This window comes from Gracilinanus agilis, chromosome 1 (assembly GCF_016433145.1).
Source record: "Gracilinanus agilis isolate LMUSP501 chromosome 1, AgileGrace, whole genome shotgun sequence".
In the NCBI taxonomy this organism is placed as follows: domain Eukaryota; kingdom Metazoa; phylum Chordata; class Mammalia; order Didelphimorphia; family Didelphidae; genus Gracilinanus; species Gracilinanus agilis.
In genome coordinates, this window is record NC_058130.1 from 345737265 (window position 1) to 345764459 (window position 27195).

Consider the following 27195-nt stretch of genomic DNA (forward strand, 5'->3'; position numbering starts at 1 on the left):
ACTCATAAACCTAGAACTTACTCTTCCATAAATACATATACAAATACATACATTCTCACTGGGAAGAGTGAACATATCTAGGGATAACATGTGGTATATAAATGTGTGGTTGGTCAATCATTCTACTCTTTCTTGGATCCTTCCCCTAGTGGATGCTATATCTGTGTTATTCCCTACAGGATGTCATATCTCCACTATTCCCTGCTGGGTATTACTCTATTCCAGCTGGTTTTCAGTTTTTTAGCTATCTTTAGTACCAACTAAATATCTAGTTTAACTTAAAAAAAAAACCACCTTACCTTCTATCTTAGTATCAGTTTTAAGACAGAAGAGCATCAAGGGCTAGGCAATTGTGGTTAAATGACTTGCCAAGGGACACACAACCTCAGATACTTCCTAGCTATAGGACCCTGAGTAAATCAGCTATGAAGTGTCTGAGGACAGATTTGAACCCAGATCCTCCTGACTCCAGACGTGGTGCTCTAACCACTATGCTACCTCACTTCCCCCAGTTTTAGTATTTTTTAGGGAATACAGGAGTTAGTAAGTCTCTCTCCTACGAGAGGACCACAACACTGTTAGATCTTCTAACCATCTCCATCAGTGACTCTTTTTTAGGGGATGCAGGAGTTAGTAAGTCTCTCTCCTAGGAGAGGACCACAACACTGTTAATCATATCTCCATCAGTGACTAGGGAGGGTACTGTTAGAAAGCTAGTGCAGGGGTATGCTACAGCTCTTTTAATCAATTCTTTTGGTCTCTTAAAAGGGCTCTGTCTTTAGCCATCTCATAATCTGGGAAACCTAATATTCTGTCTACTTTCTTCCAGGAGAGGGGGCCATGGAGAAGTGGTTAGTAAGCCTCTCCATGAAAGTAGAGAATTAGAGCTCTGTCAGCCAATGGCCATAAATGGCCATTTCCTTCAACGAGGCTATACTAGAAGGTAACATTCCCAGGCTAAGATCAAGGTTGCTTTTTTTGGTACCACTCTCTCTACTATAGTATTCTTTGACTGCCTGCTAACTTTGACTTAGGTTTAGAAGTCCATTTTTATTTTTAATTTTGATCATATTCTATCTCACTTCCACCTCAAGTCATGGTAACTATGCCAACAGCTCTAGTTTCTCAAATAGAAAAGGAAACTGGCAAGAAAAGTCCTTTTAACTTGCCCCTCTCTTGCTCCCATAATCTATTTGAAGAGAAGAAAAGACCTGGGAGAGGCTTGGAAGGGTTTTCAAGTATTTGAAGTGCTGTCATGAAAGAGAAGGATTAGATTTGTTCTGTTTGTGGAGGGAAGAACTGATAACAGTGTGTTACATTATAATGTGAGGTTCTTGAGAATAGGAATTGTCTTGCTTTCCTATTTGTATTTCTTGGTGCTTAGCTCAGTGCCTTACATATAGTAAGCATTTAATAAATGCTTTATTTATTCATTCATTCATGTGGCAAAGAGAAAAATTTAATGTTGGGAAGACTTAGGTGGGAAATTCTAGCTGTCTTCAAGTATTTGAAGGACTATAACACATGTAATCTATATAAACTCTAGATTTATTGTCCCAACCCACATATGCACGAACACATAAGGGTTTTACAAATAACTCTAAGGTGTCAGGGTCATTCTAATTCTATGGGTTTGATCCCCCAGTCTGATATGCTCTCCCTAGTATTTACAATCAAAGATTAGTGCCCCAATATCAACTAACCAATTAACATCAATTAGCTTTTTTTTAAAAATCCTGACTTTCTATCTTATAATCAACTATAAGCATTGGTCCTAAGGAAGAAGAAGAGTAAGGACTAAGCAATTGGGGGTTAAGTGATTTGCCCAGGGTCACATAGCTAGGAAGTACCAGATCTGAATCCAGGTACTCCTTTTACCAGGCTTGGTACTCTATCCACTGAGCCACCTACTTGCCCCATCAATTAGCTTTTACAAGGAGATATTTACACTAAAAAAAAGTATAGCTAGAAAATAAATATTAATATATCCCCCTTAAGTCAGGGCACAGTGTCCCTTCTACCACCTTGGTCCCTGTAGAGAGAGGAGGTTCAAACTTAAAAGTGGTAGCTACAAACATTCTTCCCACCACCAAGTTCACTTCCAGTTCTGGCATACCTAAGGAACAAATCACTCTCTTTCTGGCAGAACATGAGCTCCTGATACTTCACTGGGAGGCTGGATCAAGCAAGTTACTCCTAAGGACTGGCTCCTTTCTAGTCTAAACTATGGGACCCCAGGTGATTCCTCTGACCTCCTGAGATCTCAAAGGGCCTTGTACTAAACGAAAGAAAGCAAAAACAAGAGGTAGCCCCATCCCAAACCCAGAATTGCCTAAGAGACAGTGTGCCAAGGAAAGGCAACCCCCTTCAACTTTATATAACTCAGACAGTCATCCTTACAGAAAGAGAAGAGAGAGAAACGGTCTTTTGGTGCCTTTTGTAGGCACATTCAGTTCCAGGTCAATGAGTTAAATCAACAAGCATTAATAAATGTTTAATTTAAATTAATAGATGTTATTGTTCAGTTGTTTCAGTCATGTCCAACTCTTTGTGACTCCATTTGGGGTTTTCCTGGTAAAGACACTGGAGTAGTTTGCCATTTCTTTCTCTAGCTCATTTTACAAATGAGGAAACTGAGGCACACGAGTCACCAGTCTTAGGTCCATTTATACTTGGAGAAATGATTAGACTTGGTTTGCTTGGCTCTAGAAAGCAGGCAAGATTAGATATGAAAAACTATGGGACTCACTACAGAAGAACTTTTTTTTTAATTGATTTAGAAAATTTTTCCACGGTTACATGATTCAAGTTCTTTCTTTCCACTCCTCCCCCCTCCCATAGCCAACAAGCAATTCCACTGGGTTTTACATGTGTCATTGATCAAGACCTATTTCCATATTATTAATATTTGCACTAGGGTGATCGCTTAGAGTCTACATCCCCAATCATATCCCCATTGAACCATGTGATCAAACAGTTGTTTTTCTTCTGTGTTTCTGCTCCCACAGTTCTTTCTATGGATGTGGATGGCGTTCTTTCTCATGAGTCCCTCAGAATTGTCCTGGATCTGTCCATTGTTGATCAACAACTGTCTATTGTTGCTAGGAGAGAAGTTATGGAAGAACTTCTTAACAAACAGTATTATACCACATAGCATAGGCTGCCTCAAGAGGCAGTGGGCTACCCATCACTGGAGGCCTTCAAGTATGGTGTAGAGAAAGATTCTTTTCTACATACAGGTTGGACCAGCCAGCCTCTCAAGTCTCATTTAAGTCTGAGACTCTATTACAAACATCACCCTTCTCTTGCTTCTTCTCCATTCCTTGAAGTCAGCGTCATCCTTCTGAGTTCATCCCAAATCCTTTGTCCCTAAATTGCCATAACAATAATAGCTAGCATCTATATAGCACATGCTATGTGCCAGGTGTTATGCTAAGTACTTTACAATTATTATCTCTTTAGATCCTCACAAAACCCATTGTCATCCCCATTTTACAGAGGAAACCAAGTTAAATGACTTTCCCAGAACCACATAGCTAAAAAATATCCAAGGCTGAATTGGAACTTGGGTCTTTCTGATTCTAGACCTGGTGGTCTATCCACTGTGCCATTTAACTGCCCATGCGATACCTACATTCCATACAAAATCCATTGTCCTACCATTCTTTCCAAAATAGGGAAACACCTTACTTAAAGCTAATAATGTCTCCTAATGGCTTACTTTGACTGAGATGCTCTTAAGGAATATACAAGCTTCATTTCTTTTCTTCATTTAAGGTTTTCCTCCTGACAGCTGTTGCTTTCAGCAACGGGAAGGTACTGCAGGAATCCTGGCGCTCTGCTTGTTGGACACGTCTCTTCCACTGGCACCTGCTGATAAATCCAATTCCTCCAGTAGTCTTTTCCTAAGCTCACTGAATGCCTTAAGCCTGGAGTAGAAAGAAACCCAGAGAAAAACAGAGCAACTCGACTCATACCCTGAACAATGAAAGAACTGAGCCCGAGCTCCTCCCCACCTGGTTCTCTGCTTTGGATGTTACTGCAAACAGCTATCTTTCCTCAAAAGAATTCCTTCACCTGGTCAGCCAATCTCTTCTATTCTGTGTTCTCTTATAAAGGGGCAGCTGCTATTCTCTGCATCATTTTTAACCCTTTTGTTTGTGCCAATCTTCTTAGCTGAAGCTCAGAGCTTATCTCCTGGGAAGTGTGGGTTGGAGGTAAGAGGGAAGTTGTTATAGTTCATCTTTCCTTTTGGAAGATATCATGGGGTAATGACTTGCTCCTGGATTGGTTTTAAGTGAGGCAGAGTCACATAGTCATCAGCCTCACTCTGTTCCAGAGGCTTTGAAGTCCAGTGGCAAGGCAAGAGTCAGGACAACAGCAAGGACAGGTAAGGAGATGACTAAAGTGCTATCAGTTCCAAACTTGACATTCAATTCACCCATGTTGGTATTGGTTCCCTTCAAGATAACTATCTCTGAGGGATACTTAGAAGAATCAAATAGTTGTCCTGGGCTGAACACCATACCGAGAGCAACTCCCCCATTCCAAAGCCTGCTGTAGGATCCTGAGAAAGTTACCTAATTTTTGTGAACCTCAGTTTCCTCATCTTTAAAATTAGAACATTACCTTCCTCAAAGGACTATAATAAGGATCAAATGAGATAATATATGCAAAGCATTTTGCAAACCTGAAAGCATTATACTAATGTTAGCTATTATTTTTATCATTGTTATCACTAATAATTTTTTTAAACTAAAATATACAAAGGTATATGGCTACATGGTTCAGTGGATAGAGTGTTGGGCCTGGAGTCAAGAGCACTTGAGTTCAAATCTGGTTTTAGGCACTAAGTGACTTTGGGCAAGTCACTTAACCTCTGTCTTGGAGATAGCGAGGTGGCTCAGTAGATAGAGCACTGCCCCTGGAGTCAGGAAGACCTAAATTCAAATCTGGCCTGAGACACTTACTAGTTGTGTGACCCTGGGCAGGTCATTTAGCCTCTATTTACTTTAATCCATTGGAGAAGAAAATGGCAAACCTCTCCAGGATCTTTGCCAAGAAATCTCTATGGATGTGGCAAAATTGGGACATTAATGCATTGCTGTTGGAGTTGTGAATTGATCCAACCATTCTGGATAGCAATTTTGGAACTATGCCCAAAGGGTGCTAAAAGATTGCCTGCCCTTTGATCTAGTCATGCCACTGCTGGGTTTATACCTCAAAGAGATCATAAGGAAAAAGACTTGTACAAAAATATTTATAGCCGCACTCTTTGTGGTGGCAAAAAAATTGGAAAATGAGGGAATGGCTAAACAAATTGTTGTATCTGATGGTGAGGGAATATTATTGTGCTAAAAGGAATAATGAACTGGAGGAATTCCATGTGAACTGGAACAACCTCCAGGAATTGATGCAGAGTGAAAGGAGCAGAACCAGAAGAATCTTATACACAGAGACAGATACACTGTGGTACAATCAAATGTAATGGACTTCTCTGTTAGCAGCAATGCAATGATCCAGGATGATTCTGAGAGACTTATGAGAAAAAACACTATCCACATCCAGAGAAAGAACTGTGGGAGTAGAAATACAGAAGAAAAACAACTGCTTGATCACATGGTTCAATGGGGATATGATTAGGGATGTAGACTCTAAACGATCACCCTAATGCAAATATTAATAATATGGAAATAGGTCTTGATCAATGACACATGTAAAACCAAGTAGAATTGCACCTCAGCTATGGGAGGGGAGTGGGAGGAGAGGAGGGAAAGAACATGAATCTTGTAACCATGAAAAAATATTCTAAATTAATTAATTAAATGAAATTTTCCAGATAAATAAATAAATAAAAAGTAAAAAAAAAATCCCTATGGAAGGTATGCTCATAGGATCAGAAAGAGTAAGATATGACTGATCAATTGAACAACAAATGTGTAAAGAAGTTGGAATAAGAACAGAGGCTACAAAGCATGCTTCATTGTCCAAAATGGAGAGGTCAAACTCTCCCCATCAGCTACCTCCATCCTTGAGAAGCTTTTGCTCCAAAAGCACTTGCTTTATCAGCTTTGCTTCCAAATATGGCACAGAGGCATAGCCAAGTATGCATCTATATCTCAGATGACTCTGGATTGGATCTAGCAAGTTTCTCCTTCCCCAGGATTGACCACTGGCAAATCCTGGAGGGGCTCCAGATCTTTGAACTTCCAACCTTCCAAACATGAGGTGTTTGCTGTCTCCAATACAATATGTTCTAACAGGTCACACGACCAACAAGATGGCAGACTAGGTGTTTTCTGTGTTCCCCACAACGTCCCAAGCCTCTCTAAAAGAGAAAATATGGGTCAAAGATAAGGTAGTTTCCACTGTCTCCTTAGTCTAGAAGAGTGGAGGAACAGAGGGAACAGGGCAAGACATAGTTTCCTCCTGCAGGCTTGGGAAGGAAGGACATTTTCTCCATTCTTTTATTAGTTTGGGGGTTGAGATGGGAGAAGTTCCATAATTCTTCTGCCCATCTTCTTGGGTACATGAATTGGAAAAAATCAAAGGAAATAAAACATGTGTGAGCATTTTTAGTGCAATTTAGCGAACATGTTAATAAGAGACCGTATTCAAAGCTCTCCTATTCTGTCCTAGTCAGATCACCTCTGGAGTATGTCACGTGAATAAGGGATTACATTTATTCTGAAAAAGAGAGAGAAGTGAGGAGGATAGAATTAGCAGCAATGGGTAGAAATTGCAAAGGAGCAGATGTAGGCTCAATGTAAGATAGTAGTTGGGCAAGTAGGTGGCACAAGTGGATAGATCACTGGGCTTGGAATCAGAGAAACTCATCTTCTTGAGTTCAAATCTGGTCTCAGACACTTAGTAGCTATGTAACCCTATGCAAGTCACTTCTCACCCTGTTGGCCTCAGTTTCCTCAACAGTAAAATGAACTGAAGAAGGAAATGGCAAAACATTATGTATTCCTCATGTTACAAAAAAAAAAGATATCTATATCACAACCCCAATAAAAAATTCACTTCAAGGAATGATATTAAATTATGACTAGAAATACTCAAGCAACTTGAGATTTTATTGAGAAAATAGCTATTTTGACATAGTCAACTTCTATTCATTTGTCAGAAATTCCTCACATTTTTATTAATCATTCTTCTAGGTATTTGTACAGCATTTCTCACAACATGGTAACACTTCAGGCACTGATAGTACTTTGAAAATATAGGTAATATTTTTTGTTTTTGTTTCCTAATGAAACCAACATTTCATTAGGTTTATGCCATGTATACTAATATAGATGTTCAAAATATCTATTGTTGAATTCCAGGAATAGTAGAACATAAAAGCAATTCACCTAAATACATATAATTCTTACAGTGAGACGGTCTTCTAGGAAACTTGAATTATATTGCAAATACTTCACATTTCAACATCATTATAAATTTAAAAAAAAGAAAAATAGTTTTATTTTTTATAAATTGAGAAACAAACTGGATATCTCTCAGCTCCTTGTTCCATCCTCTAGCTCTCAGTACCTCTAGCCTTCTCCAAGAGGTAGAGAAGCCAAGTTTATGTAGCACAGGATGAATGACAATGGTGTTTTCTCTAGATCATGAAAACCAAAACACTGAAGTAGTCTCGACAAGCCATTTCTCTCTCTTCTTTTAAATGTATAAGCCTAATTCATTTTTCTGACTTGGAAGGGAAAAACTGTTGCAAATATCAGAATAATCCACTTGCTTTCATGTGGCTATTTGCAAAATTAACTGTTCGATAAGTGTAGTATTGTCAAGTTGTTTCAGTCATGTTTGACTCTTCCTGGATTTGGGGCTTTCTTAGTAAAGATACTGGAGTGGTGGGTCATTTCCTTCTCCAAAGTATAGTGCAATAAAACCTCAATTTACCTGATCTTTACTTTCCAAGGCCTTTTCAGTAAGTTGAAATTGTGCATAATAGCAAACCCCATTATGTAATGAGTATTTCTTACATAAACATCCCTAGGCACTTTACAACTTTTCTTAGGCTTTTCAGAGCTGCCAGCATCACTACTCTTGTATGTTGGGGCAATAATTAATAACTAAATAGCCTTAATGAAACAAAGAAGCACTGCTCTTATGGGATTTGACTTGTTACAGGGGAGAACTCTAGACGAAGACTGATGCTGGGCTGTTTGATGCAAAACAATGTAATGACTCAACCCAACACTTTTAAAGAGTGTGATTGGGCAAACTGCTTATACTGTACATCATTTGGGGAAATGGCACATCATTAAATTTTTTTAATTATAGATATTTTCTGCCTTTATTTATCTTTTTGATAATCATGTATATGTGAATTTAAATGTTTTGACTTTTCATAAAACAATAAGTTTTGTAACTACAAACACAGAAGGCTAGCACGGATTTCACTGATATAGGGCACACCCAGATGAAGAAATGCCTTCTACCAAGACAAGTCACTGTCTTCTCTGCAACTTATAGTCTTAAAGAATTGCCTATAGTGATGAGAGGGTGAGCAGCTTGTCCAGGGTCACTCAGGCAGTAGGGAGTCAAAGGCAAGACTTAAACCTCAGTCTTCAAGGCCAGTTTGCTATCTACTCTGCCATGTTCCCTCTTATAAACACAGAAAAGAAGTGTAAAAATACATAAGTACTTGGTTTGATACAGAGGCCGTCCATGCCTATATATATGCATATATATTCATAGAATTGGAGAGTTGGAAGGGACCTCAACCATCTAGTCTAACCCATACAATCAAGGAATTCCCATTATAATATATCTGACAAGTGGCCATCCAGTGTCTGCTTGGAGACTTTTAAGGGAGGGAAACCTTCTATTTCCCAATACATCCACTTCCACTTCTGGACAGCTCTAATTGTTAAGAATTTTCCCTGACATCAAACTGAAATTTGCCTCCTTGTAACAACCACGTATTGGTTCTGCCCCATCATTGAATACTCTGAATAACCTAAATTTTCATTCTGTCCATTTTCCATTTTCAGTAGCAAGACAAACACTTTGAACTATTCCCATCCATTTCATTCCACACACTGCAACAACTATGAATTCTGAATGAAACAAAGCACAGTCCCTATGTGAACATCGTAGCTGCATTTTATATCTCAATTATTGAAATTCATTTTTATAGTTTGATCTAGAATCAGCATGGGTTAAAATATCCAATGACAGATATGCCTACAACATATCTCAAGACATGTGTGAAGCTCCATGTTTGTCACTTTTTTAAAAAATCATTTTTATTCTGAACCCAAATATCAAAAAAGGCAGAGAGAACAATTCTATATACATATTGGAATGGAAAAAAAGAAGCTTTTGCTTGAAACTACAGATTTCTATTAGGTATAATATGTTTTTCTTTTTACATCCAACCTGTAGCTTTCAAAGCATGTTTGTACTTCTTTCTAGCCTTCCTCCTTTTTTTTTCTCAATGTATTTATTTAAACTGGAAAACCAATGTTAATTTACAATTGTAGGGAAGGACAGTAGGAAGCCAAGAAAAGGAAGAGAGATTTCTAGTGACAATAATACTCAAGTTCTTTACCAAAAATATCTCTTTTCCAACTGATACACTGTGGTATAATCAAAAGTAATGGACTTCTCTACTATCAGCAATGAATTGATCCAGGACAATCCAGAGGAACTTTAGAGAAAGAACACTATCCACATCCAGAGAAAGAATTGTGGGAACAGAAATACAGAAGAAAAACATATGATCGATCCCATGGATCGATGGGGACATGATTGGGGATATAGACTCTAAACAATCACTCTAGTGCAAATATCAATACTATGGAAATAGGTCTTGATCAATGACACATGTAAAACCCAGTGGAATTGCACATTGGCTATGGGAGGGGATGGGGGTGAGGAGAGAAAGAACATGAGTCTTGTAACCATGGAAAAATATTCTTAATTAATTAATTAATTAAAATTTTCCAGACTTAAAAAAAAAGAATATCTCTTTTCCAAATTCTAGGAAAAACAAACTAGTCATTAAAAGGTCTCTTGGAGAGCAAAGAATTAAAGGGAGCTGGGGTAGAGCCTAGACAGTTATTTGCACTTCAGTGGAGAATACACCATTTTAATGACCAGAATAACTCTGTCTACCTGATATTATCTCTCTTAGATGGTACTAGATTAACAATGGCCAATTCTAGCTCTTTGGATCTTTTCACATGTGACTTTTTATCATGGTAGATTTATTACAATTAATTATATCCTTTTTCATCTCAAGTTTATTTCGTAGAATCCCAAGATTTATCTTTGGAAAGGATATCTTGACTTTTGAAATAAAATTGAAGTCAAAAGAAAGGGTTGCATATGTCTAAGGATACTCAGATAATAAGCTTCAATTTGAAACTAGGTATTCTCCCATAAAATCAATAATCTTTCCATATTTTACCTTGCTAAAAAAAATAAAAAAATAAAAAAACTTTGATGAAGTTTCTTGATATAGCCCGGTCGCTTGAGCACCTTTGGGAGGTACTATAGTTTTATGAAAAATTCATTTACAAACCATTGTCTTGGGGTAGATGGCTTCTATTCTAATCTATGAGGATTCATTTCAATTTCTGAATGTGACATTTTCTGACCTTGTCCCCAAATTTTGTTTGGTGCCAGAAGGCCATCTTCCCTACAGTATGCACTAAGTTTAATAATGAACCACCTAATCACTGAAGACAATCTGAATAATCTTGGATAATCCCATGACTTCCTGAACTTGGCTCCAAGCAAATCCCTAGCTGAAAGATGCCACTCATGTTTCTGCATTTAAAAAAAAAAAATGCCTTAATGACTTGCTTGACATAGGGTTGCTAAACCTTCAATTCGTTAAAAAAAAAAAAAAAGCGGGGGAAAAAGTAGTATCTGGGAAGCACAAAAAGTGAAACAATAAAATGAGGTAGGCCTGTATAAGCAAATCTAATTCCCTATATTTTATTATATCCACTCAGTATCCCTTGTTGCTAGTCTTTGTTCAACCTTGTGGGTTTACAAAAGCAAAGTGGCTTGCACACATACTATTAGATTAAGATGGTGTAAACCTAGATTTTCTGAAGCATTATCCTTCCCTGTGCCATGGTCCCAAAGCCTTTCTATGATATATCTTTTGATGACTCATTTTGCCTGCTTTTACACAAATATCTTCTGAGATATGCAAAAGAAATAGGCCTTTGTTTGAAAAAATTCATATCCAATTAAGAAAAAAAATTAATTTATAAAAGATAGCTGTTCCAATCCAGTTATAAGCCTTCTGATTACATCAGCTCAAAATAGTGATAAAAATAAGGTAGCAAAAAGAAGCAGACAGCTGCTAGTGAGAGCTTGGGAAATACCTGTCAATATTCCATGAGCCAAAAGCTGAATTTTATTTTTATTTTTCTGACAGTGACTTTAGTATTTGATATAATGGAGTTTGATATTAAATCCAGAAAAAAATAATTATTTTACCATAAAGATGCTTGCTCTTCTCAATTTTTTCCTATTTCTCCTAACCTGACAAATCCAATAGTCCTTAGTTAAATAATTTATAACTTTATTTGTAACCAAATAGAAATATTAAAAGTAAAATAAATTAGTAAAATTAAATGAATAAATTCCAAGTTTGATAGATTACACATTTGTGAGTCACCAAATTAAACCTGTCACAAACATGTCAAGCCAAAATAAGTGCTTTTATTGGCCATGTCCTAATACAAATATACATGTATTTGTGTGTATTTCCTATACATATATAGATGAGTGTGTATGTACACATGTATGTATATATGTGAGGGTATAGAGCTGTATCCTAAATCCCTCTCCATCAGGAGGCAGTTAGCATATTTCCTCAGGAGGCCTCCAGAAATACAGTTTTACATTTTGAAGCAGATGCAGCTGTCCATAGGGCAAGCCCTTCTCTGGGTACCCAGCCAAGGAAAGGCCTCTGGGCCAGCCAGAGTTATCAGCAACCCCCTAACAAGTTCAGGTGCTAAGAATGACACGTGGAACAAGAGGCCTCGGTTCAATGCAAAGCTTTGTTGCAAGTCATGGGGAAGAGGAATTGAAGAAAGGGGTCCAGGCATACACACGAATATAGAGCATAACTCAGATAAGGCCCATCCAACAGAGAGAGGAGCGAGTGCTCCAGCAGGGAGGTATGCTCCAAAGGGTTCTTCTGAAAGGGAACTTCATATTCTATGATTTTGGATGGCCTCCCTCCAGCTGGCCAAATTGTGTCAAAAAAATCAGGGCAAAATATTATTTTTTTGGTGGGGGGAGGTTATTATCAAGCAGGAAAAAAATGATCTGGTGGTAGACAAAATATTATTGGGGAAGGGGGAAGGTTATTGAGGAGAAAAACAAGCTTGTGGTAGACAAAATATTATTTGGGGGACACAGCTGTATCAACTTTTGGAATATGTTAGCATTTTTCCATGAGTATGTTATAAAAGTTATGGTCTCCCTTAAGGGGAAAACTGTCATGGTGGTCTTAAGACCAACAGGCCTAATCTCGTAACAGTTAGTCACTGTAAAGAACAGAGTGTTCAAGTCTTTCAGTTGTCTTTACAATATTTTTGTTATTGTATAAATTATTCCCTTGGTTCTACTCATTTCACTCTTGGTTTTATACATGTTTTCACAGCTTTCTCTGCAATTGTCTCCTTCACCATTAAAAAAAAAAAATTTTTTTAACCCTTACCTTCCATCTTAGAATCAACTTTATACTGGTTCCAAGGCCAAAGAGTGGTAAAGACTAGGAAATGGGGTCAAGAGACTAGGAAATGTCTAAGACCAAATTTGAACGCAGGTCCTCCTGTCACTAGGCCTGGATCTCAATCCACTCTCTCAAGTTGATATCGCTTGTTTAGCTAATGCCTAATTTGTCAGTACCCCATCAGTTTCCAGTTCTTTGTCATTGGTACACGAGTTCTTTTCCTATTACTTTGATGAAAGAAGTTTTTTTTAGTATTGTCCTAAACAAGATACTTTCAACCCTAGCCAAAAGCTGTAGCAGTATTATCATCCTTTACATTTCTACCTGTGTTAAAAAAAATGCTCTTGTGAATGTGGCAAAAATTATATATTTATAGGAAGGCAGAAAAAGATCCTAATTCTTGAAGCTTTCCCAGGAATGGGAACTTTTCCATCAAGACCTGCATCAATAAGAAATCGCAAATTATAGTATTTTGGAGCTAGGACTTCACTTTGCAGCTAAGAAAACTGAGGCTCTGGGAGCGGAAGGGACTTGCCCATGGTCATAGAATAAATAGCATTGGCAGGACCAGAACTCAGGTCTCTACATGTCTAGTCTAACATAACAGGATGGTTTTCTCTTTCTCTCCTATTATTTTGTTAAAATAACAATGCTTCCTTCAAAACAGGTGCATTTTTTCTTTTGCTTATAAGAATTGTACTGTGTTCCTTGCCTTTAAGGGAATTGAGATTCTCTGATACCATGGATAGGTTTGTAGAAATAATTTTAAAGGGCAAAATGCCTGACAGCAAAAAAATTTAATACTTAAACATTTTACTCATTACACACACACACACACACACACACACACAACTTCACAATCCAAGATGTTCCCATTTCAAAAAAAAAATTTTTTTTAATTCTTCCCAGGTCTTCATATCTTTAAATCCAATTAATGATCTAAAGGTCTAAATTCCAAATTAACACAGATCAATTAAGCCATATGTTCAACTTTTATTTCCTTCTTTCTTCTACCCATTTTGCACAATCAACTTCATTTGACAACTCATTAGATGAGTACATGTTACTGACTATTATAATCATGTCTACTGGTCCATTCTGGGCCTATGGAGCAATTCTGGAAGGCATGTTCCATGATTAAATGAGGTTCCACTTTAAGTCAAATTGCAGCTCTTTGGCTCTGCCAAGTCAGATTTTCCCACTTCCTGTTATAATAAAATTTGTATACACTGGAATCCTGGATACAGATTCCTCCTTCAAGCAGCTACCTCTGGTCAACAATCTCCTAATGCTCATATAAGTGATGTGCTTCTTCTGACAATCCTTGGTTCTGTTACTTCCTTTTCAGAAGTTAGAATCAGGCACACAAATTGAGGTGATGTTGATGGCATTTGCCTACAGCAAGTCCTTAACACTATTGTCTCATTACATTCGATGTATTTTGCATAATGGCTGTCTTGAATATCTTGAGATGCTTCTGGTAGGTTGTTAGTAACATATACTTGGCAGAAATATTACAAACTGGCTTGGCTTTGATTTAACCAACTTTCAATTCCCAAGTGACCAAACTGCATTTACACATTTACATTGAAATCTGATTTGCTGATGTGAAATTTTCATGGGAGGAAAAAACAGCTTTCCAAGATAAAGAAAACACTATGCTCTTAGAGTCCTATCACTAATCTAAAATATCACATCTGGGACTGGATCTTGGTTTTCTAAGTATTGTCCTTATCCCCACTTTTTTCCCTCAACCTATGCCATCTATTATCCACCTGAATGAAGTAAATTAATCTTATTTTCTCTAACTCACCTTCCTCAAAAGTAGCCCTCAGTATTTTGTTCTTGTTTCCTCAAATTTCAAACTTGGTCCAAAACACATACCAACTTAGATTGATTACAATCTCACGATTTAGATTGATTACAATCCCTGATTAATTTGCAATTTTTTTGGCCCCTTTCCTTCCTATATATGGTCCCTATTGTACTTTATACTAGGTTTAGCTTCAAAATGTAAATTTGTTTATACAGAAAAATAAGCAAAAAGAAGTAACTAAAAGTTCTTTAAAACCAAAATATCTCTACTGAAGAGAAAAAAAAATGTAAATAACAACTATAGCACAGTAATCCTTGTTTGTCAATATTAGGTCCTGTTCTTAGCAAAGGATTTTGGAACAGCTGTTTGACATGTTATAGGAAAAGACTTTCAAAAGCTAGAAAAAACAATAAGCAAATGAATGACACATGTTTAGTTGTTTACTATGAAATATAACAATTTGTTAAAGGTCATATCTTTTGATAGGAGGTATTAGCACATAAAAATAACATCCGGGTCTGATCCTACCTATGAAATTAAAAAAAAAAGATGCTATCAAAGGAGATGAACATAAAGCCATGTAAATATAAATCACTATTAATATTATACTTTATACTTGTGGAAATTTAAACATTTTCATTTAGAAACAGTATTTATCTTTAAGCAAAGCTGAGCATCTTGCTAAAATAGTTCATTTTTAACAAAGCATAAACAAAAGTACAATTCATAAATATGCTCATTGTTTTCTGTTACACAAATGCTCCCCAAACATTAAATTCCCAAGTTCATGATTTTCAAAACATTCATGTAGATTTGGTAGCTGTTATATCTAAACCTATCCTTATAATAAATAAGCAAAAATAACTACTTAAATAGTAACATGAAAACTAGTTAATAGTTTTTTTTAATTAATTGAAGAAATAAAAGAAATTTTAAAGATGACATTTCTCAATTAGTTAAAACTTTCAAGATACAATACTTACAAGAATTTATTAATTCTTACATAAACATTTACTTAAAGAGAGAATAAATTAAATAGTTTAGAAAAGATAGGTTCAAGAAATGGCTGAGCTCAAATCAACATGAAATGGAAATGGTCTCTTAGATAAGAAACCTATTTTGGGACATAAGGGTCTCTGAATTAGAAGTGGACCAGATGAGCTGAGCACCTTAGTAATCTTTAAGACACTGATCAAAAAACATGTTGCTATATATATTTTTAAAACCCTAGATGTAGTCCTAAGATAAAAGAAGCTCTTTAGTCATGAGAATAAGTAAGCTTCTGATTGGAAGTGAAATTGCCCTCACAGCAGAATCTCTTAAGCACTTTAGTAATCAATAATGCTAAAACAGATTCTTAAAAATCTACTTCTGATTTCTAATCTGTGCCTTTGAGGTTTTTCAACTGCTATCTAAGAAACAGCCAAGTTGGTTGTTGTAAAGGTTTTGACTATACCATATCCTTCTTATGTATAATGGTTTGGATAGAGTAAAGCCTGGATAGGTACAGAATTTGACATGCAGTACCCTTGTTATTCTAGCCCCTGGGCTCCTTCTGAATGATTATTAACAGCTTGCCAAAGTAAGAGATGGTATGGTATCTCACTACCAATACACCCAAATCTCTGAATGCAAATTAGCCCCCAAATGAATCTAGGGATAAGCCTAAAGTACAGTTGTATATAGCTGGCATATTGACTACTCTGCTAAACAGGAGCCTTGCTAGCCTACTGTGCACACATCAGAATGTGATAAAATTATCCTAAAGAGCATTTAGCCAGGCAATACTATGTGAAACCATCATTTATATTTGATCTATAAAGTCCCCAAACCAAAAAGATTGGGTTTGTGAAAGCGCACGTTTTTACTGCTTTTTAAAGACAGGATTTTCCATTAATAATGAAAGCTTTTACCCTTTTCCTATTCCTGAGGGAGACTATAGGCTTCTTAAGAGAGAAAAAAGCCTCAGACTATTTAGTTATACAGCATTACATACACTGATTGAAGGAGATTAAATTAATACACGAATAAATTAAGAGTGCACATTCAGAACAACAGATTTATAGCTTTTGATCAACAATGTATGAACCAACGGCCAAAATTTGAAAAAGTTAAGATAGTTTCATACAGTACAATATATTTTCTTTTTAAAATTCACCCCAACCTTGTTTTAGTGCATGATCAGGCTGGACTACAAGCTTCTTAATAGAACAAGCAGCATGGAGGGGATCTACTTTTAGTCTTAATGTCCTACTTGTACCTATTATAATAGCTTTCCTTTTGCCTGACCATGTGTTTATAAGATTACTGTGGCATTCAAATGATTTGAAGGCAGCTGAAGTACATGCACAGAGTATGACGGCTGTCAGGGTGAAAGGGGCTGAAAGGAATTGCTTTCTTCATCTGCTGTAGTTAATTTAAGAGTCGGCAGTTTTCGGGGAGGAAGTTGAGGGCTTTGGCGAAGATTATCATCCATCTGCAGAAAGTACAAAAGATACAACTGATTATCTGACTCATGTCTGTAGCATCATTAGTGTGCACTGTGGCATCCACACCCAACTTTCCAGGCTACAGTGTTTTTCAGGCCCATGTGGTCACATGGTTGCTCACAGAGCTCTTAATTTACAGTTAGAATGGCAAAATGTCTGAAAAAGGCCAAATGGCTCCTCTCTGATACATTAACTGAACTGAAGGACAATCACAAAAAGGTAATAATGCCTTTGATTCTATTCTATGAAGTTTAGTTGGAAGCAGGCCAAATGTTATCAAGCTGAAGTAGCAGGTAGTGATAACATCTGACCTGCAGAAACCCATCTGAGAAGGGAAGAGACAAGAAAAGACAAGGAAGGAATCATTTCAGTTTCAACTCATTCTGACTATGAAGATTTTTCCCAAAATTGAATCAGACCTAAAGGTACCCTAGAGATACATATTTATGATATAAGGGAAGGCCCAGGTTAAATTGGTTTACCCTAAAAAGAAGGAAAAAGGTTTGTTGTTCTCAGAGCAAATCAATATCAACTCAATTTAACAAACATATAAGCCCCTTCTATATGCAGAGCACTATGTTAAGTAGTAAAGGAGATATGCAATTTAGAAAAACAAGATCTCCAATTTGAGGAAACATAGTTAAGTTGGATTCTCAGATTCATATAGTCTGCTGGTTTCCTGGATCCCCAAACCAAGATAAGGATGATCACAAACAATACCCATCTTCTTAGCTTCTCTCAGGATCTGATATCCCTGTCATGGGAACTTAGGATACCATTTAGCCTTTGGCATTTGTCTTATAGTTATAAAACAGCTTCTGTAGCAGTTGTCATCCAAACAGGAAAATTAATATAAAGAGCATCTTTCCCTCTCAACAGGCTGACTTCCCAACAAAGCTCAAAGTGCTTTATAGATATTCACTAGCTTCATCACCCAGTCACAAGTTATAAAGGAGAAAGCTACCCTCAGCTCAATTTAACAGATGCAAGGGTATGACATGCATATATGTATAGTGACCTTTGTTATAAAGGCCATTCAATAACATAGGTTAAGTATCTAATTTTTGAAATTAAAAGCAATTTTATTTATTGGTAAGCTGTTTTAATCATTTGTGCAGAATTTTGTGTATTTTCCTTACAGGAATTGTTTGTAAATCTCCTTTTAGTTTTTTTCTGCCAGTAATAATGGTACTCCAAAGATGCATAGTGAATGATTTACCAAGTCTATCCATAAGAAGGATGGAAAGGCTGACATGCAGGTGTTAGATCAAAGGGGAGTCAGAGTAAGCTCCATGAAGATGCCTAACTGTGGAAACTCCAAAAGTGTTGATGGGAGCACAGCAGAACTTCTCTATTTTCTTCCACAGCCCTGAATATATATCCTTGCTCTGTCCCCTAAGTGCCATATGAGGGGAGTATTAGGAAAAACTCTAACAGCTGAATATCTAAAAGGATCATGAAATATCTTTAATAGCTTTAATATCTTAAACCACAGAAGGCTCTGGATTGGTTAGTAAATAGCTGATTTTTAAATTGTTTTCTCTTTTCTAATCTTTCATCAAACATTTAAAATATTACTTCCCCACTATGTTTGGATATAATGGATGGGACCACAGACTAAAGATGTGACTAAATGTGACTTCAGAAATAGGTCTTTATATTTTTATTACTTAGTTTCTTCCATCTATAAAATGGGGACAACTCACCATTTATCACAAAATGGTAAGAGCTAACTGAACTGCATAAATCATGAAACAAGAGCCTCATATGTAAAGCATTATGCATGAATTAAGGATTATTCATTAATTTTTTAAAAATCTTCTAACACAAAGGTTCTTAATCTGGGTCCAAGTTTTATTTTTTATGTTGGTAACCATATTTCAATATAAATGGCTTCCTTTGCAGTACTATGAATCTTATTTTGTGCATTTAAAAACCTTATTTTGCATCTACCTTTTCCACTGGATAGTCAGAGGGGTCAACAGAACAACAAAGATGAAGAAGAGCCCTTGTTCTCAAAAGAGTGTCAATAATGTTATTTTCAAATATTGTTCTACGAAATCTTTCTACCTCACCTTACCCTGAAAGATGCCCAACCTCATCATCTTCTCAAATTTATTATCCCTCCCCAAACACTGGAAAAATATCCTTGTTACTGGAAAACTGAAGAAAACTTGTGATATCTTCCGTTGGTTTAGTATGGGAAAGATTAGGATGAAGGAATAAAAAGGACTTTGTACATAGGGTGAGATATCTTGTGATAAAGTTATCATAATGTGAAGAAATAAGCAGTAAGTGCTTTCCTGTCCAATATGTATCAATCTTCAACAAAAGGGAAAGGCAACTAATAAACTGAGAGTTGAGTTTACTTTTGTTTGTTATTCTTCTGGGTCCCTCAGTTTGGGAAGCTCTAATTATAAAGGAAAAGTAGTCAAGTACATGCTTTGCAAAACACTCCATATTGACAGTGTGCAAATGGTTGACCATGAAATTAGATTATGACACAAATCTAGCAGCCATTATATCAGCTTCACTAGGATGTTGTTGTTCAGTTGTTTATATCATGTCCAATTCTTTGCAATCCCATTTGGGGTTTTCTTGGCAAAGTTACTGAAGTGGTTTGCCATTTCCTTCTCCAGCTCATTTTATATATGAGGAAATTGAGGCAAACAAGGTTCAGTGACTTGTCCAGGCTAAGCTAGTATCTGAGGTCATATCTGAATTCAGAAAGATAAGTCTTTCTGACTAGAAAACAAGCACTCTATCCAGTGTGTCATCTAGCCCCCAATTCAGTAGATTATGCAACAGAATTACCAATGATTCAGCCATCATTCCTCATAATGCTTACCTGAAGACACTAAATTATATTAAATTGTGAATAAATAATTATTTAACCCTCCCTTTCAAAAATATTACCCCAAAGCCTCATAATGATAAGTGTAATTTATTAAACATTAGGCTAATGCACACCTAAATTGCAACACTGTCTGCAAAAATGGAAATAAGAATTGGCAGAGATAAAGCAAACATGACCTTTTCAATCAAGTTGGATTCCTTATTTACAAGCTGTGTGAGTTTCTGCAGATTTGCATCTACTGTATCTTGTCCCGCTGGAGAGAACCCTAAAAAGCCAAGATAGAAATCAGAGTAACGAGAAATTTTGAAGCCATTTGCAAAGCCCATTTAGAACACTTGCAGTATGCGTGCCAGAACAAAGAGAAAAAGCATTTTGTGCCTAAATGCAAAGTTAATTCATGCTCCAAACAGAAAACTCCAAATGTGGCATCAAAGAAGAATTATAGATAAAATGCATGATAATTTAAGCCATTTCAGCTGAAGTTTCATACTGTAGTTTTAGTCACTAGTGAAAGACAAAGAGTAGTGAGCATTTTCCCTCTGAAATTCAAACTGTCAGATGCTTTCCACTCATTCTGATTGGGTCATTTATCAAAGTGTCTGTGTGGTCTTCCTTCATTAGCAATAGTACCATAACTTGCTACTTCAATTATTCCAAAATCATTCCCTTTTCCCCACCAATAACACACATTCACTCTGCTGGATATCTTATATCTTTTATAAAAGAAGTAAGGTGTCAGACATTTCTGCTCAAGTTCACCTAAATATACCAGACCATCACAAGCATGTGGTACCAAATTCCACTTAGTGATCAATGTTTCCAATCCATCACAATCATTTGGGGTGTACATTAACAGCCAATGAATTATCCCTCACCTAAATCAATCCATTGCTGACTGCGGGCAATGAGCAAATGCTGTGGGTGACAGGTAAGCATGAAATTAATTGCCTATATCCTTTAAAGAAAAATGCTGCTTCTCTTTCTCATCAGAAGATACTCAGTATATATTTGTTTTCTAATTAAGTATCTAGAATAAAGAGAACTTACTCATAAGGTTCAGGATTTTGAAAACATGAAATTTAGAGAATCAGAAAGTAATTTAAAAAACAAAAATCTCTATTTCTTCTATTACATTAGGATCAACAACATACAAGAATAAATTGTAGAGTTTAAAAAATACAACTTTTGAGTTGCACTATGAAACAACTAGACTTTAGGCAAGTCCTTTTGAAAAAACCCCACAAATTTCCATTATAATGAAACAATCATAGTAGTTCTTTTTAAAGTTTCTATTAAATTTCTACATGAAAGAAAAAATTCTTTGGTGTATACCTGAAGATAGACCAAGACAAAAAAGATTGCTTACCTGCAAAGCTGAGCCTAAAGTAACAACTCAGGATATCATCACAGAAGCGGCACAGATTGGTAAGTTGTTTCAAATGCTCTTGTAGCTGGACCTTAGGGAAGTGTACTTTGTAAAGGGGTGCAAGAAAACCAAAGACATAGGCATCCAAGGTAGTAGGCCTGTAGGAAAGGAAGAAACTACTTTTATTCTATACGAAATGGGAAAATATTCATTTGGAATCTTGTCAGAAATGAATTTATACTCAAAGTCCTATTAATTCTAAATATCAGGTAGTGCTAAAACAAGTACTTTCATTTACATCCCCATATAGAAGGTCAAACAGGCTTTCATTCATTAAGTATCTACCAAATCTTTAATCAATCACTTAGCTTACTGTTACTTAAGAAATCAGAGAGACCATAAATTATGCAAACATACATCCGTGGACACAAGGGTTAGTCTAAGACTAGAAATGGTATGGTAACAGAGCAGCCCTTCCTACAGCAGGTTCTTAGGAAGTGCAGATACATCCTTGACTCTGACCCAAAGAATGAGGGAAAATATTTTATATTGAAAAGTCCTTAATTTAACATAGAAATAATGAAGAACTATTATATTTTTACCAAAAAAATTTTTGTTCAGTGAATGATCTCCAATTTTACACATATACATGCACTATTAAACTGATATTTTAAAAAGAAATAACACTCACATATCTCCAAAGAAAAACTGAGATGTTCCCAATCTGTTTGACAGAAGATTTAGGCATTCCTTGGCATCTCTATATATCTAATAAGAAGAAATTTCAACTCAAGAATAGAAAAAGCACTCTGTATTCGATGGTCAAGTAAGGCATCCTTGGGTAACAAGCTGGTCTTTGCTATTTCCCCCATCTCCTGGGCTGGTGTACATGCCTTCTTAATACATTAAACTGTACCTGGGCTTCTACTTCTTTAAGGTGGTAGAGAGGAGGCTCTCCCTTGGTCAGAAGGATCCTGTTCAATGCTCTTTTGGACATTCTTCCAGGCAGAATCAAGCTCAATGGAAATGGAATCCGTGAAGCAAACCATGGCTTTGTCACATTAAAGTAATTGTCATTCTCAACCCAGAATGTGTGAAGCTACATGAAAGAAAAGCACACTAAAAAGAATGCTTCTTTTAAAAAAGTGAGCATTATAATTTTTCATAAACCTCTGAGCTAAATTTTAATTAGAAGGGCTCTTGAATAAAATACTAGACCAATTATAGGATTTACTAATTATTATAGTTCATCTAAGTCCATGGAATAGAGTATTATTATGCAGTCTTCTGGCAGTACAATTTGTTACCCACAAAAACATTGTGCTTCACTCTGTTTTTGGCTTTTTTTAAAAAACCTTTACCTTCTGCCTTAGAACTGATACTAAATATCAGTTCTAAGGCAGAAGAGCAATAAGGGCTAGGCAACTGGAGTTAAGTGACATGCATAGGGTCACATAGCTAGGAAGTATCTGAGACCTGATTTGAACCTGATCTCCAGGCTTGGCTCTCTATCCACTAAGCCCCCTATCTATCCTTCACTATATTTTTATAATATTTAAATAAGGTATCTAATTTCCTAAAAGATACCAATAGGGGCAGGTGTGTGGCTCAATGTGTGACCTTGGACAAGTCACTTACCCTCCATTGCCCAGCTTTTACCCCTCTTCTATCTTAGAACCAATACACAGTGTTGATTCTAAGATGGAAGGTAAAAAAAAAAATAAAAAAAGATATTGACAGCCAACACTATGTTCACAATGCAATTAGGGTCTATCCCGCTGTGGACTATTCGTGAATATGTTTTTCTAAACAGGGTGCTTCCCCCTATCCTAATGTAACTTTAATGATATATGATTTATAACAAAATAACTGTTTCCACTAAGACCATTAAATTATAATATTGGTTGACTCTCACCACTGCAGGAAGAAGCTTCTCTTCAAGGAGTGCAATGTAAGCCAGTGTATCTGCACCTTGTTTTGCAGAAAGTTGATAATCAGCATTATATTTCTATTACAAAACAAAACAGCCCAAAGACAGTCAAGGCCCTTCTCAGGCAACAATCAAAACAAATTAGAAATCTTACTCTTAAAATGATTTATAAGACAAATGTATTAAAAGAGCATAAGAGAGAAATAAAAAGTTTATGTTACTAATCTACAATAGCAGCTCTAATGGATTTATTAATGTGATTAGACAGATTAAGTATTTAATACAACTAATTAGCATTAATACAACTAATCTATAAAAATCTATTCTGTAATATTTCTAAAGCAAAATCAGAAAGCTATCTCCATCTAATTCAAGTTACTTCTCTAACTCTGGTCAATTTTTCTTTATGCCCAGTAACAAACCTATACTTCAGTTATTGTATAGAAGTTACTATATGTTAATTTTAGAGCAAAGCAAGTGCTTATGAAAGTGCTGGAAAAAAAAAAGGTTCACATTTCTCTCTATAAATATGGCTCATTCTTACATGAAAGGATCATATCAAGGAGACACATAGCCATTCCCTGGCCTTTCTGCTGAAGCTGCCAGACACTGGTAATCAGCCTGCAATATTTGTGGTACAGAAATGTCTATTAAGAAATGATTCCCAATCTGTCTATTTATTTTAATTATACATATGACTATCTCTAGCTACCATAACACAAGCCTTATGTAATTAATATCCACCAAATCAAAAGTGTCTATCTCAAATGCACTTCAAGTTTTGGTAAAAATTTTAGGGAGAGAAAGAATTAAGCTTCAACCAATGAGGACTTGACTACATAAGCAAATAAATATGCAGTTGGAAAAATGTAGGGCAAGTTTGGGGATTGCCAAATACTATAATTTGTTTGTATGTTTATTATATGTTACTATAAACATGGAAAGCATTCAAGTAGTCTGATGATTAACTGATTAGTATAGAATAGACAAAGAGACTTTTCCTATGATTTAACTGATATATGTAACTTTAAGTTGAGGAAACTTTCTCTACAGGGAGACACCTTCCCTATAAGTTATAGTCTTAGTGAGTTATCTTAGAGAGGTTAAATGATTTGCCCAGGGTCACATAGCCACACAGCCTGTCAGAAGCAGGAACTGAATTAGTGTCTTCCTGGCCTCAAAAAGCCAGCTCTTGATCTACTATGCTACACTCTCATTTAAGGGAAACTATGAAGTCAAGTCTAATCATATAACTATAATTGTTGTTAAGTCATTTCAGTGGTGTCCAACTCTGTGATCCCAATGGGAGTTTTCTTGGCAAAGCTACTAGAATGGTTTGCCATTTCATTCTCCAGCTCATTTTACATATAGAGGAAACTGAGGCAGAGTTGACTGATTTGCCCAGGATCAAACAGATAGGAAGTATCTTTCCAAGGCCAGATTTGAACTCCAGAAGATGTCTTCCTGACTCCAGACCCAGTACCATCTAGCTGACTTTATATAACTATATACCTAAGTGTAATTATCAATCATTTATAACTTCATTTTATAGTTAAAATATCGTTAAAGACAAACTGAGGAAACATGATAACTGCTTTAATATTTGAAAGGAAAAATGGGCTTTGGATGATTCTGCATTGTCTAAGGGAGCCACGAAGAGTAGATTACAGCTCAATATAAACAGAAATTTCTTGATAACTAAAAAAAATTTTAAGGTGAAATGTTTTGCTTCATTAGGTAATGAGTATTCTACCACTGGAGTAGTTGAAGAAAAAAATGACCACTTAATGAGGGATTCATGTATCAGACACAGAATTAAACTAAATGACCTCTTCCAACTTGGAGCTCATAGGATCCCAGATTGATAGCTAGAAGAGGCCTTACAGGCCATCTAGTTTAAGGTTCTCATTTTTTAGATGAGAGAACTGAGGCACAGAAGTCAAATGGCTTGCTCAAGGTCACACCCAATTGGCAATTTAAGTGCATAAAATTATAAACTGGGAATATATGTTATATACATATGAAGCATGTATATTACATATATATCAAATATATAATATATGCATAAGATATAGATATCTATATAGGCTTCAAAGCCAAACATTGATAGAGGATAGTTCCTAAAGGCTAATAATTCGTTCTTTAGAGATACATTTTAAATGCACTAAGAGATTACAAATAAAGGATAGATGTACCCAATGAAAATAATTTTTCTTTAAGAAAAAATTTTCAACCATAAAAAGCACCAAGAAAAGTAAATAGCAAACTCAAACTGAGCAAAATGAGCAGGGCAATAGTCTTTTTAAATAAAGTGACCACCCACCTGTTTTCTCAAAAAATTAAGTATTTTTGCCGGTTGAGATACAATATTGTCTTCTGATGTCAAAATAGGTACATCTCCTATAAATCAGAACTATAAGTAATTGAAGAACAATTTACATACAACAAAACATTTCATTTAACTTGGCCAGTGCTTTAAATTTATACCAATTTCACATTTGTAGGGGCAAAATATTAATAAGCATATGTTTTTAATTTGCAAAAGGAAATTTTAGAGAACATTTTTATTACACATAATTTTAACTTCTGATTTGACTCATCTCAAGAACTGAAATACCCCAAACACAACTTTCATTGTCCTAAAAGCAACATGCATATAAGCCTTTTTTTTTTAAGACTTTCCTCCCTTTGTCAAGTTCATCAATGACAACCTTACCACTCTAACCTGAAATATTTGGAAGATCGAGGCAAAAGAAAAAGTTTAAAACGTTCCACTATTACCTCTTGAACCTCTCCAGGTGTTATCTATAACACTGACTTTCAGGGGCGCGCCAGAAAACTTGGCATAAGCCTGAAAATAGAGCGTGCGGTAAAACATTTCAGTCCGGGTGTGGACACATCACGTCAAAACACTAATTTCAAATCATCATCTTTCCATGATAGACAGCAGGATACACCTGGCCAGATGTGAGTCAGACTCGGAGGCGGCTGGGGACCGGACCCGACAGGATGGAAGGTGGGGAAGGGGAGGGAGGAGAAGATGGGGAGAGAGCAGGAGAAGAGGGTTGAGCAAGATAGGATAGGGAGAGGACAAAATGGAAAGGCAGGATAGGTTAAAATGCGAGGCTGGGAGAGAGAACTAGATGCGAGGGCAAGATGGGGGAGGGGGAGTTTGATTTCATTCTATAACCCCGCATTAGGTCCAGGGCTGACCCTTATGGCACAACTGACAGCTGAGCTGGGGGCGGGGCAAACTCAAATCCATTCCCCCAAGTTATGACAGTTTGTGGAAGGGCCTTTAGGGTCGTGGGTTCTACCCCTAACCCCCGTTTAACATCATGGGTTGGGGGGCTGGCGTGTCTTCCTTCCCCCAATTAGCCAGTCCCACCCTCTTTACAAAGAGGATGAAGAACCTAAAGCCCAGAGAGAGGAAGTAAATGGACCAAGGTCACAGGGCAAGTAAGACGTAGAGCGGAGTTTAGAGCCCAGGACCCGAGAGGAACCAGCGCCCCTCCCCCGCTCCCGCCTGACATTCCGGCCCCTATCCCCCTCCCTCGCTCCAGGTCCCCAAACAGTGTTAGAGAATGGCTCCCGGGAGATAGTAGAAGTGACCGCTGTAGGAGCACAGGCTCCGAGCCCGCGGCCTCCCACTTTACCCTCCCTGAGGGTCGCGCCCCTTACCAGAACCACCAAAGACTCGCTGTGGACAGACGGAAGCCCCCAACCACCGCCCCAGCACTTGAGCTCCAAGGGGGCTGCCATCTTGCCGCCCCTGCGACCTCTTGTACCCCGGAAGTGCCCGCCCCCTCCCCGCTCCGTTTTCGTCACGTGGTTGCTGCCAGAGGGCCACGTGTAGTGCGGGTGTTGGGAGGGAATCCCCAATCTAGTGGGAGAGTAAATCCTGGAGCATCCTTGCTGGAGTAATCTCTCCCACTCTTGCTACCCAGGATTAGGAAGGGCAATCCCACAGGGTAGTGTAGCCACTTAATGTCAGAACTGGAAGCAACCAACTCCTGAGG

At 36.9% G+C, this 27195-nt stretch overlaps 1 protein-coding gene across 1 annotated transcript; it reads right to left on the reverse strand.

Moving 5' to 3' along the window:
* Positions 1-15596: 15596 nt before the first annotated feature.
* MTX3 (metaxin 3) lies at positions 15597-26938 on the reverse strand. The gene is made up of 9 exons (XM_044657709.1): positions 26858-26938; positions 25958-26027; positions 25500-25576; positions 23162-23254; positions 22163-22345; positions 21938-22014; positions 21247-21404; positions 20057-20145; positions 15597-17010 (listed from the first exon to the last, which is right to left on the reverse strand). The coding sequence occupies exons 1-9, from the start codon at positions 26936-26938 to the stop codon at positions 16900-16902; spliced, it is 939 nt and encodes a 312-aa protein (XP_044513644.1). The 3' UTR covers positions 15597-16899.
* Positions 26939-27195: the final 257 nt, after the last annotated feature.

Coding starts and splice junctions, on each gene's coding strand:
- MTX3 (XM_044657709.1), bottom strand. CDS start 26,938: ATGGCAGCCCCCTTGGAGCTCAAGTGCTGGGGCGGTGGTTGGGGGCTT. Junction 22,015..22,162: donor TTAAAGAAGTAGAAGCCCAG/GTACAGTTTAAT, acceptor TCTTCTTATTAG/ATATATAGAGATGCCAAGGA. Junction 21,405..21,937: donor CAGTTTTTCTTTGGAGATAT/GTGAGTGTTATT, acceptor CCTTTCCTACAG/GCCTACTACCTTGGATGCCT.